Genomic DNA, 25,556 nt, shown 5'->3' on the forward strand with positions numbered 1-25,556 from the left:
TCATTGTACATCAACAACTACAACACAATTACAATGCGACTTGACCTGCAACACATCGTCAACTATAGAACTTCATATATTTTTTTAGTTCCTAGTGGGGCAGCAAACATGAACTGACACTCAAAACATTGGCGAAAGAACAGAATGAGAGTACATTTTTCTCAGTATCTTGATCTTGCAAGAACAGAATGCAAGTGACAATCATTACACAATTGAGATGCAGGAAGTAATAGATAGCAATTAGTGACATTGCAAGAATGTTAAGTTCAGCCTGGAGAAATATTATTCATGTCCGTCAAATATCCCTGGCTCAAGCACTACAACAAATACCATATTAGGCTAGAAGAGCTCCAAGGGAATAACAATTGCCTGGTGTGCTTTCTACCACTCAATGAGATCTTACATAATAACCACACATCAACGCCAAATTGGTTGAGTACCAACAGAATACCTTAGTCCCATTGTATTTTCCGGTAAAATGTCCACTCAGAAGGGTTGATGGTGGATGTTCCATCAGCAGTTACAGGATTGTAAGGTGAATCCTCCCCAAACTCAGTTGGCAAGGATGTCCAGTGTAGTGAAGGCTCCCACTCAGCTTCTTTGAGGACCTTCAGTATCTCTGCGGCTACTATCTTGCTTCCTTCAGGGGAAAAGTGAATGCCATCACTGGAACGGAGTTTCCGTCAGTACCAAATCTTGAAATACTTCATCCATTTTACAAGTAATTAATCATTAATATAAGCCGGATGGAAGAATTTAGAAATGAGAGAAAACAGCCAAAGTATTTGGATTTGACGATTCTAAACAATCATTGCATACACATATGGATTATCAGATAAGCAAAGCAATATTGGTCTCTTCTGATGAAGAAATGCCAGAAATGAATATTATCAATATTTAAAAGAAAAAAAATTGTAGTGAATGAGACAGGAAAACAGATAAAAAAGCCATTTCTTGTGGACAACAAATAAATGCATAAAAAGAATAACTTAAGGGGTCTAGACTTTCAATAAATTGAGCAAAGTCTGATAACAAGGCATGAGGATGCAGACTCACGTAAAGCAGACAGTAGCCCAGTCATCCCGCTTCTGCATGGCAGTCCAAAGATCAATAACCTTCAGGTCCATATCTTTACACACTTGTATACAAGCTTCAGAATATTCTCGGCAGGTCTCATTTTTCCGCGCTAGTTCTCTTAGAATGGGACTGGATTCGAAAACAGACTTGAGTTAAAATGTTAAAACAAGAACAACAAACAACAAATATTTTGGCATTTTAGCACCTTGTTGACTGGCGAAGCATTTCCTCACTCATAGGAGGGCAACTGAGGAAAATAATGCGTGTTTTTTCAGATAGACTCTGAATATAAAGTGATATGTCATGTCAGCAAATTCTCTAAAAAGCCCGTTTCAATAATTGTAGTCTCAGAGTTACCTTGAGGTGTTTCGCAATCCTACTCATGTTTTCGATATATTCTGGAAGTGGTACATGAGGACCTAGGCCAGATGGATGAGGTCCCATTGAGTCATTGCCGCCAAAGTAAACTATTACCAATGAAGGGTGCACGGCTGCATCCTTAAAGACAAAATAAACGGATGCAAAGTAACTTTAGTCAACCTGATGTATGAAGGGTAACACTTGAAACAAGTAACATACTATAATCATAAGAAATCCATCAAACTCTTAAAATAAGCAAACTGGTGTAGGATGAGTAAGAGAGTTGTCTTGATCTAAGCAACGAAGTGAATGCAAGAAAGATTCGGAATAACTTGCAATAGCACTAAAGACCAGTGCTTTAAGACGCATGCTGACCAGGCTGACTGACCCAGCCTGTCACCTGGAACCTTTGGCAGGTGGTTGGGTTGGCTTGAAGCCTTTCTTGCCAAAATGTAACAGCTAGAGTTTTCGTCTCCCTAAGGATTAAACAATTTTTTGCCAATGCTGGGTAGAAAGGGAAAGGGTGGTATTTGGCACTCCTCTCCTTAAATCTTTAAGATAGTTTGAGTTGGTATGCATCATTTGTCCTTCTCCTCCATCCTCTTATTTGAGCTGGCTGCCGGCATCAAGGAGGTCATTGGTCACCGTGTTCTGTCCACCAGTATTTCATCATTGATAGGGGGTGATCTCTATTTTGAACGTGTATGTTACTTTCCCCATTTTGTGAAGGTTTAAATCTAAATCATGCAGACCAGAAAATTGAGATTATTACATGTTCTATTCTCTAAGTAGTTGACTGAACAGTGCACAAAGTTTATGCTCTTAATTCATAACAGGGATTTCTGGATTTCATACTCTAGCTATGCTCTTTATAACAAATGTCTCCTGTATCATAGTTTAATTTTTATTAAGCGGGACTTCATTCTAAGTCAGAAGTCATTCTTGATTTCCCATATACTCTGTCATGAAATATACTCTTTGATATATGGAAAGGCCAAGGGATCCATCAGTCTCCTGGGAGATATACTCCACTCATACATGGGAAGGCTATCGGCCCAGTGGTGGGATATGAATTAAGTTCTTCTTGTTATGAAACTAGTGGTAAATATTCGAGTAAAGAATTTTCAACTTTATTTTATTGGTTTTTAGACTGTGATCATATTTTCCATTAAATACTAGTTGCCATACTACAAGATCCATTTAGTGCATAGACGGTTTGTCAAATGAATTAGATCGTCCAATTCATATTTCAAACTTCTTACTCCATGTTTTTTTAAAAAACATGATTCTAAGAGAATTTAAGAGGAAATCCATGAAACAATAATATAAGAATCACTTCTATAATATGTATCTTAATGTGGAAAGTCATCATTTTACTGTACAAATAGTATTTTTTATACAATTTCTTTTTTTCATAATTTTTTTCAATTTTTATACTATTTTGGATATTTATTTTATTTTTATTTATGATATAATGTGCAATCATATTGTCTATTGTCTAACAGCAGTTGAAAAGTTGACCATGACCTGGCCATATGTCAACAAAAGTAAAAATCAACAAAAGCATGACTGCATAACCATATGTCAACAAGAAGTAAATAGGACTCAATCTACACTAGATCTCAGTACATGCAAATGGACGTGGTTTCTTGAAGGGGCACTGGATGGCTGTCCATCAATCAAGAATTTTCACAATAAATTTAGTAGATATACTCCCTTTTGTTTATATGTCTTCGAAGGAGTTAGCATGGCCTAGGACTCTTGAATGGAAGGATGGGCGTGGAGCACTCGGATGAGAGAATTCAAACAATTGAAGAAATATTCTAATATAAGAGTGCATGATGCCACAAAACCTTTTCTTTCTCTATACAACACGCAGGATTTATCTTTTAATATAATGCATAGGACAGGTGGCCAAAAGGAAGTACACATCTCAAAGGTTTGCCTTATAAACTGAAAATATGGTTAGAATGCTTTCCTATATAGAGAGGCAGCAGTCTTTAGCACTGGTTAAATTGCAGTTGAGCTTCGAGTTATCAAGACCAGAATGTGGCCTCGGCATTTTTTTATTTGTATGCATATGAGTTATCCAATCATGTTACTGTACTTTTTTATATTACCATACTTTTTTCTATTGCACCACTAGAGATAGCTGATGGTTGACCAAAGTGCACAACTCTGAACTGAACCAATTCTCTGACAGAAGGACTCGTGCATTTATAACAAATTTTCCACACAAATAACTCGCCAACTGGACATGCATATAGGCATTCCAAATTCACCTAGAATTCTTTCAACCAATTGCACAATAACCTAAAAGAGCAATCCTTTCAGGCAAATTAGATAAATCGCCTAGCAAAGTTATTCAACAATTTGATGTTTGAAAAGGCAAAGTTTATACCTTGGGAAAGATTTTGTCAATCACTTGGAGAGCACGTCTAGAGTTCCAACCAGCATATCCTCGCAGCAAAATATCAGCCTATTCCAAATCATAGAGAAATATAGAAGTAGCCAACTGATTATAGAAGTTGTACTGAAATTCAAATGCCAAATAAATATGTTAAACTAAATACTGTATCGACTATAGGTTTCCAGTGCTAGATACGTGGACTTATGGTTGTGCTAGGAAAACTTTTGAGACATTATTGACTTTCTAGTGTTGCTGTTCAGTCTAACTATATGAAGCATCTTTTAGTTTTGCTTCAACAATGTGGTTTAAATGACATGTTCCCTTAGTCTTCCAAGGTTCCAAGATTCTAACAGCAACCCCTCTGTTGGACAAGTGAAATATTCTTATATTGCTTGAGGAAGAAATAGTCCATGCCTTTGGATATTTTCACCCTTTAGAGTCTCAACCAAGCATTCAGCTAATTGGAGTATTGGACTAAACACCACAAGTCAGGAAACTTGTGATGCAGCAGAGAGTGGTGACATTCTCCTAGGAATCTCAAATGCAAGTGAGAGGTTGAAGCTAAAAGACCACAAGCGCTCCATTTCAAGAAGAAACATGAGGCAAGGATAGAAAAGTTAAACAAACTGTCACAATATGAACATAAGATTTGACCATCAGTTGATTTGTTACTATTTATATAAAAACTGTTCTTTTTATATCAATATATTTATTTGTATACAGAGGTTATATAAAAACCAATGGAAAAACAAAATCTGTTAAGAAAACCTTGAAAGGAAAGAGGTTTGTTGCATTTGGTTATCTTATTAAACTGAAATGGAGTTGGATGAGGAGTTTATATACCTCAATTATGCTGGTTGATTTTATTCACATCTCAAAAGAGGAGAAGACATCTCAAGAATCCTAAATTCAAGAGGACACCATCTGCAAGTGCCTAGATGATAAGTGTTGCTAAGCTAGAGAATTACTAATGTAGTTTGAATCTTTCTTTTATAATTCAAACTGACAGAATCAAGTCAAGCTTGAGTTTTTCTTTCTTTTTGATGCTTGAACTTAAACTACGCAAAGTCTGATTGTCAACCACTGACTCTCTTCTAGATACTAGCATAACGAATTCATCTTTTCGTATTCTTTTGTTCCTTTATCAATAAATGCACTGGAGGTTTTTGTTAGAGCATTTATATATTGTTGCCCCTTGATTCATTTATTTTGGTGGCACTGCTAAATTATTGTTGCAGAATTTTTTTTGAGGACAAGGGAATGGAGTTGTGAAGGTTGGTGGTGAGAGAAGGCAATTGGTGGATACAATAGCATCTGAATCAAATATTGGGTTGAACCTTGCAATTTAAATGCATCAGATGAAGCCTTTAATTTTTTTTGTCAAGTTTTGATCAAGACTTTTTTACATTTTTGTTAGTCTCCTAAATTAATTGAAGCTACTAAGCCCATGGAAGCTTTCAGCAAACGCTCTCTGAAAAGCCAAAGATAAATATGCATCTAGTTCTTGCTTGTGTAGAGAAGAAGGGTCCTAAGAATCAGAAAAAAATGTCACAGAAAGGAGTAGAGTTTTGTCTACTTCTCCTTAAAAGATGACAGACAGTTGCACTGTTTATGTTGGTCTGCAGTGGGAAGAGGTTGATTGGTGATGGTGTTTGATGGATTAGTGTTATATGTGATGAATGGAGAGGGATGAAGAGATAGGTTATGGAGGCAAGTTTCAGATTGGCTGCTCCTACCATGATTGTGTAGTTGTCAGAGATTGTGAAGTGACCATGAGTGTCTGATAAAGAGAACCAGACAGTGAAGAAACAAAACTTTGTTGACAAGATTACTGCAAAAGAAATGACTCATACTGTATTAGCTAGATTACGATCTTTTTAACACTCTTAATAGGACTTCTTAGAATCCAGGTTGACAACCTCTTGTGGTTTTGTAAATGGTAGAGTTAACAACACATGCTAAACCCACGCTCATCTAAGAGGCAACCCTTGGTATCTAACACTACATTTTTCAATCGACGTGATATATTGGCAGGGGCTCTTAATAACCCAAAGGAACATGCCCATTCTGTCAGAGCATTTTCTTAAGAAATTCCTTTGAGTTGATTTACATCATCATAGAAAATATAGTCTGAACTTTAAGCTTTTGACCATCTTCTCTCAATGTTCTAATAGCTAAATGCATTTTTTTGGTTAAAAGCACTCTCAGCAGAACTATCTTCCGGTCACCAGTTATAATTAAGGCACTATCTAAGACCTCATTTTATAGCCAAGTTTGTTATGATATCTGGTACAAATATGCGCCAAGCATATGCTAATGCTGTGCTTGATGAAGTAAGATAGTTAGCTATACCATGGTGACAAGGTCTAATTATACATCAACCTCACATATTTGCTGATACTGATATTATATATATTACATGTTAATGCATCTGGAGTGCAGCAATGAATAGATCCTTAGAACTCTTAACATTTCGTCCAGTATCCCTATTTCCAAGACTGCAGCTAGCTTTAACTCGATTTAGCCTCGTCTGGCAAATCTCCTCTGCTAATCAATTCTACTGCTTGTAACTACAATCACTTGTAATTCCAATGTAAAGTGTACTCTCGATTACTCTTAATAAAGTCTGGATGGGTCACCCTTTCGTTCTCCAACTTATAGAAATTTCAAGTATCTTCTCGTCGTTTCAACAAGAACATCCTTCTCTTTTCCAAATTATAGAAATTTCAAATATCTCGCTCAGAAATTCTTTCTGAGTTACATCTTCTTCAACGATCTTTTGATTCATGGCATGTAGCTTAAAGTAAATGCTTTAGCGTTAGCATATAATTAAGTCAGGTAACATGTCATATCTTGAGCCACCATTACAGAGCCATATGTCCGCTGGTAAGGCTTGTAATTAAGGTTCTTTAATATAATGAGTATTTTCTTCTTATTCAGTAGAGTGGAACTGGAGATTTAGGCATTTTGTTCCAAAGATCATCTCGAGTTGACATCACGACCTCAGATTTTATGGCAAAGAAATAGAAGAAAAATAAACCCCATGACATCATATCAGGAGAATGTTTCTGTTCTTAAAAAACTACTATCCTTTTTCCATGGTCTGATTTGTTGCAGGTTTCATGCCATTAAGATGCCTTTTTGAACATAAATCATCACCATATCTCTTCCGATGTAGAAATTTGTCGGAGCCGACACGTAAACTAACGAATTTTGATCCAGCATCAGTTTATCCCGGATGCGGATCCATAATTCGAATTAGAATTATATGAAGTGGATGACAAATAAGGGGAAGAAGAGGGGTTTGGAGGTTGCGAATCAGGTACCTTGCGGGCGTAGATGTCGGCGAGGATACCTCCCCATCCCTCGTTGCTGAAGCTGTACTGGACGATCGAGGAACCGAAGAGAACGAACGACGGCCGCTCCGGCCCCACCATCCCTCCCCTTTCTCTTCCAGATGGGGAGTCGCCACTTTTTGGGATGCACTGAAAAATTACCTTTTGATAAGCAAGATCAACTATTTTTTTATTATTTTTATTTTGAAGGATAATAAAAATAATATAAGATATTATCAAAATAATATCCAAGTTCATTGTCACTCACCCAAAAAATGGAATCTAGACAATCATCAACTCCATACAATCAATCTTTCTCCATAACTGTTACATCCTTGGTAACTATGTCTCTACACCGAAAATTGTTATCAACTTCAAAACAAAGGATATTGGTAGGCTTCCTCTCAAATTAGATTTTGACAAGGTCATTGATAAAGTTAAAATAAAACTTCCTTCTCTCACCTATAATAACGGGACTTAGATATTGCTAATGTTTACAGCTCTATGTTATCTCCGATTGAACTCATCTGGATGGGGCCCATGCTCGAAATTTGTTTTACTTATTTTGATTTAATTTATACTATGATTCAAGATAAGCTTTTAATACAATGATAGTATATATATTGTAATGGTTGCAATGAACTTAAATTCTATATAACCGTGGAGATAACGTCTCTCTTAATCTCCATAACTGACTCAACTTGCTTATGAGGTCCTCCTCATCAGTGCTACTTTTAGGCGGTGAAGAGTGCATCTGGATCTTCTTCTTATGATTGTAGTTAGGCTGATTTAATAGATCAAGTTGTCAATGGCTTCATTTTTATGTAAGTTTTATTGTCCTCTATCGTTTAATAATCTTTTCTAGTTGCAGATCTACAGTACTACTCAATAATACCACAGACCTTGGTTCTATCACAAATAAATATTGACGAAAAGGACTCTCTGTCATTGCTGATGTTCTCACCATAATCTTTTAGCTAGGACGAACTACGAGGGCTATCAAGGGCCTTGGCCCTAGTACAGTCTTAATAATACTCTAATTTTTTGCAAAGTATCGACCCAGCAACTGACAATGATCAAATTCTTTCTATACATTTTTGAACTCATCCATGGGCTCAACATCAACTCCTAAGAATCTGCATCGGTGATCCTAAGTGGTAGACAGCACTTGGACAATGGTTGTATCTTTCATACGAAAAAGAAGAATTTATTTTTCATTGCACAAGTCGACCATTGGATCATTCACTATTTGCTTTGAGATATGTAAATATGGATAATGATGGAGTTACCTAGATAAAGCTTTTCTTCAAGAATCAATCTTCGCAGAAATTCTCGTGTTAAGTGGCTAAAAGAGGGCTTTCAAATAAACCATTTTTCCATGCTTCCACTAAAGAACGAAAGAGGAAAAATACTGTTTACTGCTTAGGAGTAGGGGGTGTTAGGAAGCTGCCCACAATAGGACGGAATCAATCGCGATAGAGATTTGGTCCTTTTTTTTGCTGTAACTACTTGAGCCGGATGAGAGGAAACCTTCACGTCCGATTTTAAAGAGGGAAATCCAATCCTATAGGAACCTATCTCGATTTTGCTGGGCATCTTCTTTTTGCATAGGAACCCGAATTAGCCGTGAGGTAGCTTACGCTGAGATGGCGGGAACCGTTGGATCTCGCTAATACAGCCTCCTAGGATATTTAAGGGGTTGGGTTGGTCAATCCATTTTAGCCATTGGAGAGGTACTTAGCAGCCAAAGATGAGGATTACGAATAGCTTTTTCTTTTCCTTTTGAAATCTCCATAGCTTCAGAGCGTTGGGTGATTCTACGGTCGATTCGTGCCAAAAATTGGAGAATTCTCCTTTCACGTGGAAGGTACAACCCTAGTTTGTTCTTATTTTTTTGAGTACCTCCACTCCTTGGCTGTCTCAAAGTAAACAAGTTAGTGGATGATATGACTGGAGGGATTGGTTTTGTGATCAGGGACCATCTTGGTAGGATGATAGCAGCAGGATGACGGCGCACGCCAAAGCTTACAATAGTCGGAGCTGAGCTGCGGGCAGCCTATAAGGGTAATCCTATGCGAGGCTGGTATTTGGTGCCGAGTGGGTGTACCTCGAGGGAGACTCATCTATGGTGATCGATTGGATCCGAGGGGCAAATAGGTATGGTGATGGTCATCCCCTTATCTGGAAGACTTGTAGGATGGCTCAGATGATGGACAACTTTTAGGCAGCATATGTGTTTAGGGAGGCGAACATAGCAGCAGACTGGGTCGCCTCCTTTATCGCCCGGCACTCCGAGAATTTTTTCTAAACATTTGCTTTAAATGTTTTTCTTCTTTGTATTTCTTACTTTTACATAATTTGGAAAAAAAAAAAAGTACAGCCCTTTTCGCAAGGGGAACTCTTTTGCGAACCGTCTAGGGCCCATTACGTAAAGGTGCCTCACTTTGCTCCAAAGGATCGTGCTACTTGTCACCCTTTGCACTTGGGCTCGTTTGGTTCGCGGAAAGTATTTTCCCTCCTAGGAATATGATTCCTGGGAATCAGATTCCTAGGAAGAGGATACCTAGGAAAGTACTTTTGACATGTTTGGTTAACCATGGGAAAGTGACTAATTTCCAAAGTGCTTATGTTTGGTTGACCATCCACTTTCCTAGGAAAGTTATGTATAATTCCTATTATGCCCTTAATAAAAATTAGGTCTTTAATGCCTCTTTAATGCTTCTTTAATGCTGAAGGGTCTTTTTGGGAAAAAATAAAAAAGGAGTGATTCCCACCTCATGGAAAAGTAACTTTCTCATGTTTCTCATGGGAAAGACTTTCCCATGAAATGTGGGAATCATATTTCCATGGGAATACCACTTTCCCATCTCTCTCCTTTGAAAACTCCAACCAAACAAGAGGCATTTCATTACTTTCCCGTTGACCACACTTTTCCCCCTCGTTTTTCTGCGAACCAAACGAGCCCTAAAGGTAAGAGACTCGATAGCATTCGATGCTCCTTCTGAAAAGGATTACAAAATGTACCGGGCGACTTCCATCTCTTATATTAGAAAGCGGAGAGGATCTCCAGTCACCCCTATCAACAACTTATCTTGGAGGAGTTACAGCGGAAGGTGTCCTCCTTTGGAAATCGGTCCCCAGTGTCCCTACGCCATTGGACAGAAACTGGCCACTCCACTGCACCTTTGCAGACTTATATGAAGCCATACTACAACGGTACGAAATCAAAATTAGAATTAGAATTAGAATCAGAATCAGGATAGATTGGAACATGAATAAGAATGATTATATTTTTCAACGTATTTGGTCCGTAACGAGAAAAAGATAGGATTGAGTTTTGGATGATTTAGACATTTCTATTCTTTCGTAGATCTGGAATGGATAGGAATGAAATTTCTTTCAACTAAATAGTTGGAATTAAAGTCACCTATTTTTATTCTCATTTTAGAGCCTAACTTGGGATTTTCTACGATCCAAAGGTAAACTCATTCTACAACCAAGTACCTACAAACTACACAGGACTTCAGGTAAACTATTCGCATCAAATCCTGCTACAGTTTTCTCAATAGTAGCGGTAGATGCTATGACTTCGCAAAAGATGCTTGGCAACTTCCAACGCCTAGTCAACTAAATTAATCGTTTTTATGTGGCTAGCTATTTAAGACGGATTATTTAATATTTGATAACCTAATCAAGCGGCAATGGCCTGCATCTCCTACTTGTGTCTCACGCATGTAATATACTTATATATTCTTAAATTGTCCTTTTGAAATGGATTTGTTATCCGCCTTTCTGAAACGACTACAGAGGGAGATGTATATACAAAATATATAGCTGGATGTGTATATTATTAGATATAGAAAATATAAAAAATGCTTCTTTTTTAGAATATAACATAGGATATAATGAATTCTTATTTTTAGCTTTATCGAATCACGCCAAAAATTGTAGGATTCCATTGCTACTTGCTGACATTGAGTCTTCATGGATATCCAATATGAAGTTCCTTCACAACAGCGGTATGGATGGAGGGTGCTTGCTACTACCATATTATGGGTACTCTAGAAAGAATGTAACGAGAGTATCTTTAATAACTTAAGAAAGACCCCACACAACTTACCCATCTATTAGGGCAGCAAGCTTCCCAAGTATCCTACGCACGTTCCTTATTACTATTGTAAATTATTATTTCTGTAAATTACTTTACCTTTCACAGTTTCACTACTTAATGAAATCAGGATGGCATGCCCTTCTTACCAAATTTAATTGTAAAATTAGTATTCAAATGCTGATTAAAAGAGAAACCTGAATTCCGCAAAAGATGGAATCTAGCATTGCAATTTACCATAATTAATTACAATATCTTGAGCATGTATTTTATTATAACTCGTGTTTCTAGCAAAAACTAGTGTATCTCTCACCCTTGATTTGATCTTATGAGAAAACATTGAACCTTAAAAAATTAAGCTCATTTTCAAAAAAAGAAAAGAAAATAATTTCGTGCATGAAACTGCAATCGTTTGTTAAATTATTTCTCTTGAGTCTTCTGACGATCAAGAATAACCTATCCTGAAAACCTAACTTGACCCGACCCGACTCAAACTATTGCCACCCCTGCTTTAGGCAACTGCTAAAATGATCTGAGGTATCTTGAAACCTTGGCTTGATTTTCCATCTCACAGCTATAAATAACTTGTGGATTCCACAGCATGTTGCATACAACGGAGCTTGACCTGGCGTGAACCAGTCCAGAGCGATTCATTTTACAGCCAAACATTAGTTAGATCCTTTGATACATATTTTAAGTTCAATTAAGGAATTGCCTCTATTAAACTGGAACTTTTAGTTCGCCTCACATGATAATCGTCTCATGATGCTGACGAACACTGTGAGAGATGCAACAATTCCCATGAATTGCACTTCGTTGCTCAGAGATCCGAGGATTCCTGTGAAACTCGCTGACTCTGAAGCAATTCACGGGCTTGTAAATCTGATTTCATTCCAATTTGCATCAGCATTCACCCATGATGACATCTAAGCCTTTTTCCTTTTCACCAACCCTACTCATTTGTAGCCGTAAGTTGGGAGGCCAATCCAAGTGAGCTTCCGAAAGCACTGTCCTGCACGTTTGGTTAGAAAGTGCAGGTACTGAACTTATAAGGAGAAATCATTGCATGTATGGTGCTCCCCATCAATCAGAGAGATGCATCAACTTAGATTACATTCACCATCTAAGTGACTGGGCTACAGTAATACATCGTAATTGGTGGTGTGCACCAGCATCGCCGTGCATATAGTGCATTCAATAATTTTCAATTCACGAGAAAAATTCGCCATGCATCACTTTACATCTGTGAAACCGTGTGGTACTCACATTGGCTACTTGGATTCAAATATGAGACCATATGATATCTCACGCTAGAATAAGTTTTATCTCTATGCTGTTCCTCAAGGTCCTTTCCGACTTAAGTATCAGAGGGTTCAATCATGGCCAATTCAACATGCCTCTCTTTCTTCGGTGCACCACTATTCGACCGAAGTGTCGGCAAATTAAAAATTTCCTGACTACTAGATCGGATTTTAGCGGCAACAGTTCCGGCGAGCTTTAGCTTTGAGCCCCTTGCAGTAAACCCTGCGCCAGATAATTCCGGAGGCTACTTAAATGATGTCGCAATTCGTTTAGATTTTCATGTCCCAGCTGTAAACTACAGTCACTGAAATCTCTCTCTCTCCGTATATATGTAGATTTTCATGTCCGAGCTGTAAACTGCAGTCACTGAAATCTCTCTCTCTCTCTCTCTCTCTCTCTCTCTCTCTATATATATATATATATATATATATATATATATATATCTGTCTGCTTTGTATTTTGTATGCCTTGGGATGGCAAATCTGAACAACAGTCCAAATTTCAAAAAGACCAGATTTCAACGCATCTTTCCCTCGCTACAATGAGCCTGTTCCTGTCAAAATGACGAGTGTCCCCACAAATGCTGGGCTTAGCAAACCCAGCACTGTTCCACAAGTGACAGGAAATTCCACTAAAGGAAGGGTTTGCATTGTCCCGTTTACAATTGATTGGTATATGGTGGGGCTCAAAACGAAGGGAAACTTAATAGTCGTGGTATTGTGAAAATTGCAATTACTTAATGCATCAACAGATAGAAATGCCGGTTAGCCGATTCCTAGATGGTTTGATCTAAAATAATCCTGACAGGTTAATATAATTTAGCAGAATGGAGGAAAAACTGCTCTCGTTCGCTAAACTGGTAACAAGTACATGAGGGATTTGCAATAGTGCGAAGCTTTTATTAAAATAAGGAGGGTAGCATGTTGCATAAATATCCATACCACACACCTACGTCAGGTGTCAGCTACCATGAAGGCTAATTAATTACTTAGCACTGGGTAGGGCGCACTACCCAAGTCCTCGTGCAGAAGTAGGCCAGGGTCTTCAGATATAATTCCCAAGGCTAAATTACTTAAAAAAAGTTCCATGCTATGCCCCAACATAAAGGTAAATCTACTTCTACATTTCGTCCTCTTTGAATGATGAAGAAACTCTGTTTACCGAGCTTGGATGAGAACCAAGATATATAAATATTAGTATATTGGTTCTACGTATTTGGCAACTGCCTTTATATCATACAAACTGTCTATATTATTAATCAAACAAGATAGCCAGGTTGAAGAGAACCTAGTTGCATCTCTCTCTCTCTCTGGCTCTCTTTCTTATGGAGAAGTTTAAAAGCTATACAAGACTTAAAACAATATCCTTATATGGTGGCCAACAAACTAGGACGTTGTCCAAGGCAGAAGGCACAAACGCTGGGGCATGCGTCCTCAAAAATGAAAAAAAATGATGCACGAGTTGTTCTTATAACACCAGTTTAAGTCTCTGTACAGGTTATACATTATTGAGCTACCCTTGGCCTAGTTGCCTGATGTTTGCCACCAAGGTGGTAGCCTAGTGGTACTGGGCAGCAATTCTAACCACAAGGTCTCAAGTTCGAATCGCTGCGGCGACGATTAAATTGTGGACCGGAGCTCACTACTTTGGCCACTGCTTGGACTTGTGGTGTAGGACCGCTCTTGAACCGCTAGTAGCCGGGGTGGTGCCGGGTGTGACGTACTCACACGTGGGACTCGAGCCAGAGCTCAGAGGAGTAGCTGAGCCGGGCCCACGGGTGGGGAGGGTATGAGTAAAACCGGTCGGGGTGCCCAACACACGGCCATTTCTGCCCGCATCGAACATTCTCCTGGCGGGGCGGAGGCCCAGTGGGGGCTGCTACGCGGGGGTGGGCTTGTCCCTTCCCCCCCTACCCCTTTTCCTTAGCAAAAAAAAAAAAAAAAAAAAAATTTTTTTTTTTTTTTTTTTTTTGCTAGACCGAGTGATCTATACAATATGTGTATAAATGCATCCAAAATAATTAGAAAACAAAATATCACGGAGCTTTCGAGGCAGCTCCCCATCCCCTGCTCATAGGATACTACTAGCATAGTTAGCCACATACGTGGCACCCAATCCGCAGTCCCGTTGGCTTCTCTAAATACATGTTTCGTCTGGACCATCCCTTCATCCCTCATCATCATCTAGATATTACGAATCAAGGGATGATCAGCAGCACCAACCTTCGGACCCTCTGGATCCAGCTGATGACCGTAGCCGAGTTATCCTCCAAAATGACTAAAATAAGAGCACACATGGAACGTATTGGAGATCTACCCAGACAGCTTCCAGTTCTGCTCTAAAAATTATGCGGTTAAATAACCGATATCCTTTCACCGCCACGATTCTAAAGTTCGAATTTTTAATGACGAAACTCACTTTCATCCCTACGGCCATTATCCAGCACCGACCCATCATAGTTGGCCTGGCTGCCTATTGTTCGTAAGCCAAACATGTCCTCTTTTTGGCCTGGACCATACTAAAATAAAGCAGATGCACCAAAACCCATCTTTTCCATGCCTCGTCCTGTATAAATATAATAATATACACATCACTTCCAAGTTCCATCCATATACCATCGAATTAAATATTCAGTACCTCCGCCTCCTGTGTCATCTCACTCACTGCAGGGACCTTGACCACTGGAAATGACAATTCATCTCCATGTCGCGGCTTGTTTATGTCTAGGCTTTTATCTGTCCACCTCTATTTTAAATCTGGAACGTTGGACGAAGGAGGACGGGTAATCTAATATACAGCAAAAATTAAGACTAAAGTTGACAACAAAATGGTCCGCGTCCGATTTTTTTTTAAAAAAATCGGAGCCTGATTAAAGTCGTTTAATCTGAAAAAAATATCATTTAGGAAAAGTTATCCATCCAAATAACACAAAGAAATTACGACTGAGGCATCCATTTAGGAATACGTATCCATCAAACTACATGCAGGAGGATTCATTACGTGGGATCCTCCTATTCTTAAAAGAAAGCTATACATGCATACGCAGCCAACTATAATATACATACATACTCCGAACGTACGCAATGCTGTCACCAAACCTCGAAGCCAACCGCAAATTTTAAGCGTTACCAGTAGTACGCCGCTATACTGCTACAAAACATCCTCTCCACTAAATCTAACAAAACAAGCTCCAAATCAAAACAAGTTTATTATTACCAGCAGAATGGAAATACGATGCTTACCGGAACAAACCTAAATCCTTTTCCATGGCCAGGGAATGATAGGATCGGAATCCTTGGAATCAAACTCGGAGCAAGTAGATACTGAGCTCAGGGCCACCATTGCTATCAGGGTTCATCATGTAGAAAGCCTCGGAGTCTTTAGATCCCACCACCCGCTCGAACCTCGCCCTCATGTACATCATCTCCCCGTTGGGGCCGCCGTCCCCCGGCAGCACCCCGGCGCCCATCGACACCGGCTCGACCGCCCGCAGCACCCTCCAGTCCGCCGGCCCGCACTGGCGCCGCACCGCATACCCGCACTTCTTTCCGTTGCAGTAAGCACGCCACAGAGGCTCCTCCACCAGCTTCTCCCCCGCCCTCCGGCCGCCGCCGGACCCCCTCCGCTCGCACTCGAGGGCAATTCTCACCAGCCCCGATGCCATCTCCCTCACCAGCGCGCTCGTCGGCGTTGCGAGCTCGATGAGCAGCGCCGGGCACGACCGGGGGTCCACCTGGAATGCGAAGTGGACATGCCCCCTGCGGTGCCCGAAGAGGGTGCCCGTGACGCGAGGGCCGAGCCCTGCCGGCCGACGCCTCCCGGCAATCGCCGCTGTCAGCACCGACCGGAGCCTCGAGACGGCCACGGCAGCGGAGAAAGCTCCCCTCTTCCTTGCAGCCGGCGGAGCGGCCGCCGCCACGGCCTTAACATCACAAACACCTGACGAGGAGTTGGAGAAAGCTAGAAACTCTTCCTCTCCTTCCCCATCCGCGTGCTTCTTCTCCTCACAAGCGCTTCCCTTTCCAATAATCCATTGGAACTGCCTCTTAGAGAAGGAGAAGGATGCCTCGTGGGCGCTTCTTGCCATGATGGTCCTCATCTGGAGTCTGGAGGGAGAGTAAAAGAAACAAAAGGAAGATTTTGTTTTAAAAAAACAAACAAACAGAAGAAACGTCGCGGAGAGCTAGCGCTGCGTGATCAAAGAGTAAAGACAATGGGGAGAATTAGATTTAGAGATAGATTCCCTTGTTGTGTCTCCTTTTGCGCTTGGGGCTCATTTATTCCAAGCTTCTAGTCCCTTTTTGTCAGCCGCTGGGGCGGTCCTTCAGGCACCGGGGGATGGCTGGAGGACACCAACAGCGAGAGGGCGGTGACCAGACCCACCAAACTCCCTACAACCAGTAAAAGAAAATAAAAACAAGCACACGCAGCACTGATTGCCCGACACAGAGAGAGAGAGTGGTGATCGAACGTGAGATGAGATCGTTGGTGTGCGAACCTTGGGATGGGGAGAAAGTAAAAGGGCCACCTTTGACTGGTGGGGTGCATGGGCAACAGTTAAGTTGCAGGTATGGGCACAACAATCGTACCAACCTATGGGAGACAAACACCGCAGCTACTGGTCTTCCTTCCGAACTGCTATCTGATTTGATAGGGGTCGGCTGATGGTCCCGGGGTTCCAATGGAGTTTTTCTTAAGCCCAACACACGCCTATAATATGTCAGTCGTATCCACGCATTGAATCCTACCTCACCTACGAAGCTCTAAATTCTTCAGGGGCTTCTGGTTCAAGGTTTGGTTTTGAATTTGGGAACGCTTCTGAGGTTTAACTATCTCTGTGCATGCTAAATGTCATGCAAGACATGATTAGTTTCTCGTAGTGGACTGTAACGTAAGGAGATTTAGGTGACCTAACTAGATTCTCCAGTTGACAATGACCTCGGCCTAAAACAAATGAGCAGTAAGGCGATCTGCAACAACTGGAAAAGAAAAATATAGGATCGATCGTTTCATGACGAACACAGGTACAGCTAAATGTTGTTCTGTTAATTGATCAACGAAAACTTGCGCTAAGATTGAAATTAGCAGACATGAGTGAAAGCAGATAAAATTCCAACTGGTGGCATGTAGAGAAATCAGCAGGGTACGCAAAGGGGTTCTACATGCATCCTGGTACCTGCGAGGCTATTTTATGTGTTTTTTTACATCCTCGACCGTATACTTTCTGTGATTTTACCTGGACTCCTGTGTTACATGGGACAGGAATCCTTTGCGTCTAATGCTTGCTATATATCAGTCTGTGATATCAGGGTGCTACATGGAGAGCCAGGCTAAAAAAGTATGAAAGGGGCTCTGTGAGGGAAACCATTTGAAATTTCAAGAGACAAGGATTCCTCCTTTTAATGAAGTCTGGCCTCACCAAACTTGGATTTTTTTGTGGAATCTGCTTGTAATTAGCTAGGAAGCCATCTGTATTGCTGAAGCCGTGAACCACCGGCAATCTTGGCAGCACCACCTCAGGGATTTTGATGGTTGTTTTAATTTAGGATTGGAATGGTTCAAGCAGGCAAAGGTACATTGGTTCATGAAAACTCGTTTGTCCTCTTCGCTGGTCGTTCCAGCACACCATGTTCATTTATTTTGGCCTACTAGTTGGCATATCCAGCCTCATCTTAAGCTTAGCCCTGCACATGACATCAAAGATTTAAAAATAAATAAATACACATTGAGATTATGTAAGAAATAAGAGTTCTATTTTGATTTGTGTTAAAATATTTGTAGAAGAAGAAAAACACGAGAAAAAGAGAAAGAGAAAAATAATTTTATTTTTTTGTTCCATCATATTTGGTATATCTCAGGAGTTATATATTATATCAAATAAAATAATATAAGCCGATATAGGATTATGTTAATAAAAAAAATAATTATGAGCTGATACATGTTGTTACGTGATACCTAAATTATGCTAACATCCTTCTTCAAATGAAAGATGGTACTATAGGTGTCAATTGTTTGAAAACCAGATCAAGAATGTACTCAGAAACTAATGTACTGGATCAGAAGCTTATAAAGTAGCAGCTCATAAGCTAACGTTATAGAGTAGGAGCTAATGTAGCAGCTCAGAGGCTGACGTGGTCGTAGATTAAAAGCTGACATGGTATTACAGAGCCCGATGTAGCAGAACACGAGCTGTTATAGCAGCTCAAAAGTTGATATAGCAGATTAGGAGTCGACATAATAACTCAGAAGCTGATATGAAAAACTCATGTGTCAAGGTGATGTGATAATGCAGAATTTGATATGGTAGAACAGAAGCTGACATAGCAGCTTATAAACTGATACGACATATCAGAAAGCTAATGCAGCAAACTGATATATTTGGTAATACTGACGTAGCTAACCGATGAGGTAGACTAATGTATCTATTGATATGACTGACTAACAAAGCAAACCAGCGTGTTTATCAATGTGTCCGACTAATGCGACAGACTGACGTGCACGTGTTTTGCCGATTTGGTTGATTGACTTGTTTGATGATGTAGTAGCAAGAAGACACATAGAAGATGATAGTTGTAGTGAGAACAAAGCTTAAAAAGAAGACAACTGAAGGTCGACGATCCTCGTAGACGGAGTTATCATGAAAGAGGAGCAATTGGCTGATTGACTTGTCTGATAATATGGCAGCAAGAAGGCATATAGAAGATAACAGTTGCAGTAAGGATAAAGCTTTGAGAGAAGGCAACTAAAGGTCGACTACCCTTGTAGATGGAGGCACCATAAAAGAGGAACAAGAGGACCTTGAGCTAGATAGTGAAGGAGCTAGAGGTAACAAATAAAATCGAAGATAGAGAGAAAGAAACTAAGCGACGGTGAGGAGAGAAAATGAAAAATCTGAAGCAGGAAAGAAAAACAGTAGAGAGGAGCTACGAATCCATTAGAAAACAAAGAATCTTCGAGTATTAATCCACCGATCTACTAAGGAATATTAAATTTTTGAATGTTGATTCACAAGAAAATAAAGGATCAGTGGAAAAACAAAGGATCTGTAGATCTATCGAAAAATAGAAAATCTTCGTGTGTTAATTCACCTAGGAATAGAGATCGATAGATTGATAATAAGGGTCATCAAAGCTTCTAGACATGGCAAGTACGGCTACAACAAAGGCATAAGACATGGTGGCAACAGATCAGGTGATCGGTGGCTTTGATACAATGTTAAAATATTTGCAGAAGAAGAGAAAACGAGAAAGGAAAAAATTATTTTATTTCTTTATTCCATCACATTCGGTACATCTCGGAGGTTATATTTACTCACGTACAGATTCATATAGAAAAATAATATAGACTTATATAAGATCATGCTAATAAAAAAAAAATACTGACCGATAAAGATCGTGCTAATAAAAAAACTATCATCGACTTATACAGGTTATTGTGTGATTTTTAAAATTATGCTAGCAATTTGAGTTAGACTCTTCATTTCTAATGTTGAGAGACCCTGTCATACATCGTAAACAATACATAAGTCGAAGTCTCAGAGATTGAAATCAAAAGACATGGCCTTTTAGTGATCTTGCAGTGCTGCTGTACTTAAAGGTTTTTTTTTAAAAAAATATGCCAAAAGAAGATAAAGCAGTGTTTCCAGCTCTCTATGATCAAGAAACAGTGCATAAAGCAGTTCGATGCAGCAAGGTTCAGAAGTTGTTCAACCAGGCGTGAACAATGACCGGAGCATGATGCAAGAAACATACATATAAAAGTTAAACAGTAGAGAAAATAAGAATTTGGAAGCAAATGACAGGTTGCTGAAACTGGACTGCAGCCAAAAGCAGGAGAGATCATAACTTGTCTGAGCCCTCCAAACATATCCTCAGCATGTTGTCCTTAAAGTTCTTATCAAAACAGAGAAATTTGATAATGCGAGAGACATAGTAAGACAGTGGTACTAAATGGACGAGATACTGACTGTACATATCTCAGCCGTAGTCAGAACAAATTGCTGAGAAAATTATACATATTCATCAGCTTACAGGTGAAGATATATTTTTGGTCGTGTTCGGTTCGCCACTGAAATCGAAATCAAAATCAAAATAACATTGGAATGAAAATTCAAATGGTCTTATCCTCCGCTATATTCAGTTCATTATCAAAATTGGAGCCGGAATTAAATTTAAATACTAAAAAATAATAAGAATTGAATTAATATAGCGGAGGATACGACCGCTTGGTTGCAAAACTTTCTCTGGCAGTTTTGTTTTGCTGTGGTTTAGGCAACCATTGATATGGATAACATTTCAAGCCAATTCTAGACTATTATCGCGAGGTTTACTGACATTTTACAATACAATTGCTGCTATATTTAAATAAAATACTGTTAAATAATATTAATACTATACAGTGCAGCCAGCAACCGTGACTCGTTGAACTTTGGTGCTGCTGCCATTGAGTACTAGCTTGACCTAGATGTCGAGTGAGAGAGATACCGGAGGGCTCGGCGATGAGCTGTTTGGATCGTACAAAGCTGCAGTTTGAAATGGATGGTTATGTTCGGGATCTTGGTGCGCAACCGAGATCTGATCTTAAACAGCAAAGATGAAAATTTTTTTTTACTGAAACGTATTTTTCGATGCCTAAGTTAAGACGATACTTAGAGAACTAAAGAGGTTCTCAGTGAATGACGGGTGCAATGATTTTAACTACGAGTATAAATATCTATTTTATAGAGGAGTTGAAATAAGTATTACCTTTAACATTCTATTACCGATAATGTTGACGGCTAGCATAGGTTGTGCTAGCTTTTGAATTGCATGCATTATATACTTATATTTCATCATGAATAACCAAAATAAAATTAACCTGCAAATCTCAAATGCAAGGTCAATTATTATTTATATACTCAATCTATGCACCAATACAAAAACACATCATAAATTGATCAATATCCAAAAGTCATGACAACTTGGAATGCAGTTGAATTCAGCACCAAGTTACACAGGTAAAAAGAAAGAAAGATGTTGAACCCAAGTCTGACATGGAACAATCCACGTAACAATTCATATACAGTACGAGACGCTGCTCAATTGCCCTGAGAAAACAAAAATTACATCACAGCTGGCCTCACAAGTCACATCCAATGCTAATAAAGAGAGAGGAAATCATCACAATTAAACTTACATATTCAGCCACCTGCAGAACAAAAATAAAGTAACGAGTGAACAATGATATAATAATTTTTTTAACCGATATATTATTAGTTATCAATCTCTTTACCACGCTGAGGGCCATGAATTGATGATGAGGAGCGTCCATGCTCATGTAGCAAAGCATCAGGAGCATTAGGGGGAGGCATCTGATACCTGTTAATCCAAAAACCAACAAATTGCATATTTAAGATGAGTATGCATCAATATAGTCCATCATTTCATGCTACTAATTAAATTTATGAAATACCAAAAATCAATCCAAGGACTTTATATTGCCTCTCTATTGCGACCTGCTACTTGTTCTTGATAATGTTTGTTTGGTAAAGAATCTCTGATTTGTTCCAGGTAGGTGCTCAGACAAAAATATTAACTGTCGTTCTTACTATTAAAGTTTTTGATTATCAGACTACATTAATTGTTAGATTTTCTTGAAATAATTTATATCTCTATGAACTCTTGATTGCAACCCAAAAAACAGGCTGATCACTTGGGACAACATACTGCAAATTATCAGTAATACTTTAATGACTAAATCTTGGTGACCACATTGCTGAAAGAACGCAGAAAATGTTAACACATCTGTTCAGAACAATGTCAAGATGGCTTCACTAGAATGAATCTATAAGTAATAAGTAAATAAGAAGAGTTGGAAAAGGGAAAACTACCATGAACCACATGCGTTAGATTCGTTTTTGCTTTCCCAAAACGGTCCTATTTCAACATGAAATCAATGTATGACCAGGGGTGGAGCTTTAGGCGGACCCCACCTGAGCCATGGCCCCACCCCACCTATGGTTTATCAGTTTTCCCGTAATTCCTGATGTTGCTGCAGTCCATCTGTTTTCTCGATTTTAGCATTCCTCTTCGCTCAGTTCCTCACCCTCTCCAAAGTTGCCCTCCACTTTTGGGGCTCTTCGCTTCCCAAAGAAACCGTGAATAAAGCCCTCTTTTTCATCTCTATCCAGGTTTACTCAGTCAAAGAACTCAAGAAACTTTTGGCACCTGAACCCATCCTCGGGATACGTCGGAATTTAAAAAAGATGAAAAGCACTTTTTAGCACTTCTTTTCTTTTCTTTTTCCTTTTTTTGGGGTAGAAAGCGGCATTTCATATATATTTGTTTTTATTCAGGTTAAAATTATGCAGGGGGGAGGGATCACATAGTTTTTAGATACTGTGCTGTTAAATTTTTGGATGTCATCTTAATGTACGAGTCCATTTGAAGGGTAAAAACATCATGATACTTTCATGGACGAAAACTTGATAGTGCAATCATTTGCTCTAATTCCGGAAGGTGCTCGAGGGAGAGAGTGTTTCTCTCTATGATAAGGCATATCTGCTGCCAAATAGTGATGTAGATTGGATTGCCTCATTTATAGTGGAGCACTTTGAAGTATTTTGGATAGTACAAATTTTTTTTAAAAAAAAAGCACTATCTATTTGTTTCTTTGGAGTTTTTTTATTGAAAGATATTTAGTAAATTTGAAAAATACTAGAGGTTTAAATTAGAGTGGACAGCAAAAGCACGGTGAATTGGATTATTTTGAAACTGGTAAGATATGATCTTCTCAGTGAGGATTGTAAGTTGGTATTTTAATATCCTGCCAATAAAAAAATGTACATTGGTATTTTAGAATTGACTCATTTATTTTGATCATGCTTCACGTTTTTTTTGTTTCTTCCTGACTTCAACATCTGCTTCTATTTATTAGAGAGTGTAACTCAATATTAAAACTAGAAAGTATACTAAGATTTATTAAAACAACCTCTCATATTTTTTTTTTAATGTACTTTATCCAATGAATAAAACAAGTATGTGAGATAAAGGGAAAAGGAAGGCTGCATAAGTGACTATAACTGGCAATCTAAGAAGTGGATAAAAGAGGAAGGTGGAAAAGAAACCAACAAAGAGATGCTAATATTCTTTTTCTTATTCTTCTCCAGAATGCACACGCAAGAAGAGAATTAGACCAGGTATTTTGAGGCCACTGAAACTTTGCCAATTCGTGTAGATACTACAATTAGGTATGGTCCATTCTTTAATCTATACCAAGGCATGCAGCCTCCCTCCCTTTTTTCTTGAATAATGGTAGCTAGGCAAAGCATCGATAAAGAAAATATTAGCCATCCTGACCTCAGATTATTCCGATCTTTCCGACCTCAGCCTTGATCAGAGTGAATGACTTAAGCATCAGAGTCCCCACCAAATTTTTTTCGGCAAGCACACTTTCTTACAAGTTGTACTCACCTTCCAAAGCTGCGGAGTTGATTCATCGGCGTCCTAACACTGCTCCTCAATTCTTGGTTGATTCGCCGTCACCTTTGTTCCGGCCGACCTTAGCATTTCCGGATCAAACATGGAACCTTCCCTAGCTTAAAAGCTGAGTGATCTGTGCCATTGGCGGACCAAAGTCTCGTTGCTCAAATACAAGAGCCACTTCTCCTCTCTCTCTCTCTCTCTCTCTCTCTCTGTGCGCGCTTCGCTGTGTGCGTGTGTGAAGACATGGCATGTGTCTAATTGAATTGGGGGGTGGGCTTTGGTTTTCTTCATTGGGTTTCTGGGTCCGGCCCCGTAATTGAAAATATTAAAAACGTCAACTGAGAGAGGTTGGACAGGCAATGCCGAGGCTGACCTTCACCAAGTCAATGGTCGAAGATTTGGTTTAACCTAATGCAGTTTCGTTGAGTTGTCCGGTGACCCAACAAGCAGACTCTACCACCAAAATGTATACTCGAAGATGTGATGTTTAAATTAACTAAGAAAATAAAATATATCTAAATACATGCATTGCATGTCATGAACCAAATAATTACATAGAAAATTTACGATTATCCAGAGCCACAAATAATATATTTGATTAATTAAGTTAATTTACATCAAATCAGGGATCTAATCTTGATTTATTCTTTTCTAGTTTAAATGAGTTCTGATCTGAACACCCTTGAAAAATTATTTAAAAACCATGGAGAGAAATAATAAAATGAAATTACATTGGTTACATATGCATAATTTTGGTGGTTTTGCATGGAAACAAGCAAAAAAAGTATTTTCAAAGTGTCAAATATAGTAATCCAAATGTCTGTAAAAATTTGAGTCAAAAAAACTTATATAAAAAATTATCTATACATATATACATATACATACACACAAAGAGCTCTTTTTTGAAAGAAATATACATAAAATTCATTAGAATTTAATCTTGTTAACATTTCCATCTCTTCTAAAAACTTGTAAAATCTTAAGGCCTACTACAATATACACCATAGAGCTGAAACCTGCAAGATTCGTGGATCGAGCCACCCATTCAAGCATGGCTAGCTTATCGACCAAACACCTTCCAACCCAATTCCTGTGGAAAGAAAAAGAAAACCTTCATGGTTCTTTTTTTCCTTCCTACAGCACAAGGGCTTGGATTTGAGTAAGCCTTTTTGAAGATGCTAGCTAGATGAGCCAATAGGCCAAATTTTTGCAATAATTTCAGTCCAATTTTGTGGGAATATCCAAATAAACCCTTAGTTTGACATGGAGAGAAAAATAATTGACAAAAGTCAGCACAAATAACTCACATCTCAGTGAGACTATTTGCGGGCTCACACCCAAACCTACAAAGTTAGCCTTGGTTTCAATCCATTCCAGCTTTCAGCATTGGAGTTTGCGACATTGCACAATTTCCCTTGATGAATGAAAAAAGATAAGCTCAATAGACAGAGGGCTGAGGTAAATCCAGACATTGACGATTTCTGTAACAGGTGGAGCATAGG

The 25,556-nt window shown here is 39.0% G+C and overlaps 1 protein-coding gene and 1 pseudogene across 3 annotated transcripts; both read right to left on the minus strand.

The window, feature by feature from the left end:
- Nucleotides 1-218: 218 nt before the first annotated feature.
- LOC103715137 (GDSL esterase/lipase WDL1-like) lies at nt 219-7,332 on the minus strand. Its single transcript, XM_008802672.5, has 6 exons — nt 7,174-7,332; nt 3,839-3,916; nt 1,435-1,575; nt 1,283-1,359; nt 1,057-1,206; nt 219-666 (listed from the first exon to the last, which is right to left on the minus strand). Exons 1-6 carry the CDS (start codon nt 7,282-7,284, stop codon nt 453-455), a joined length of 771 nt encoding a protein of 256 aa, XP_008800894.2. The 5' UTR covers nt 7,285-7,332; the 3' UTR covers nt 219-452.
- Nucleotides 7,333-15,057: 7,725 nt separating this feature from the next.
- On the minus strand, nt 15,058-17,384 carry LOC103715135 (protein MIZU-KUSSEI 1 pseudogene; annotated as a pseudogene). 2 transcript variants are annotated; one of them, XR_015968897.1, is made up of 2 exons: nt 15,845-17,384; nt 15,058-15,767 (listed from the first exon to the last, which is right to left on the minus strand). The product of XR_015968897.1 is annotated as a protein MIZU-KUSSEI 1 pseudogene, transcript variant X2 (transcript). The 2 variants fall into 2 exon arrangements; XR_015968896.1 differs by having other exon boundaries at nt 15,835-17,380.
- Between the last annotated feature and the right edge of the window lie 8,172 nt (nt 17,385-25,556).

This window comes from Phoenix dactylifera, chromosome 9 (genome assembly GCF_051530095.1).
Source record: "Phoenix dactylifera cultivar Ajwa chromosome 9, Ajwa_hap1_PhDact_Kaust_v1.1, whole genome shotgun sequence".
Taxonomy (NCBI): domain Eukaryota; kingdom Viridiplantae; phylum Streptophyta; class Magnoliopsida; order Arecales; family Arecaceae; genus Phoenix; species Phoenix dactylifera.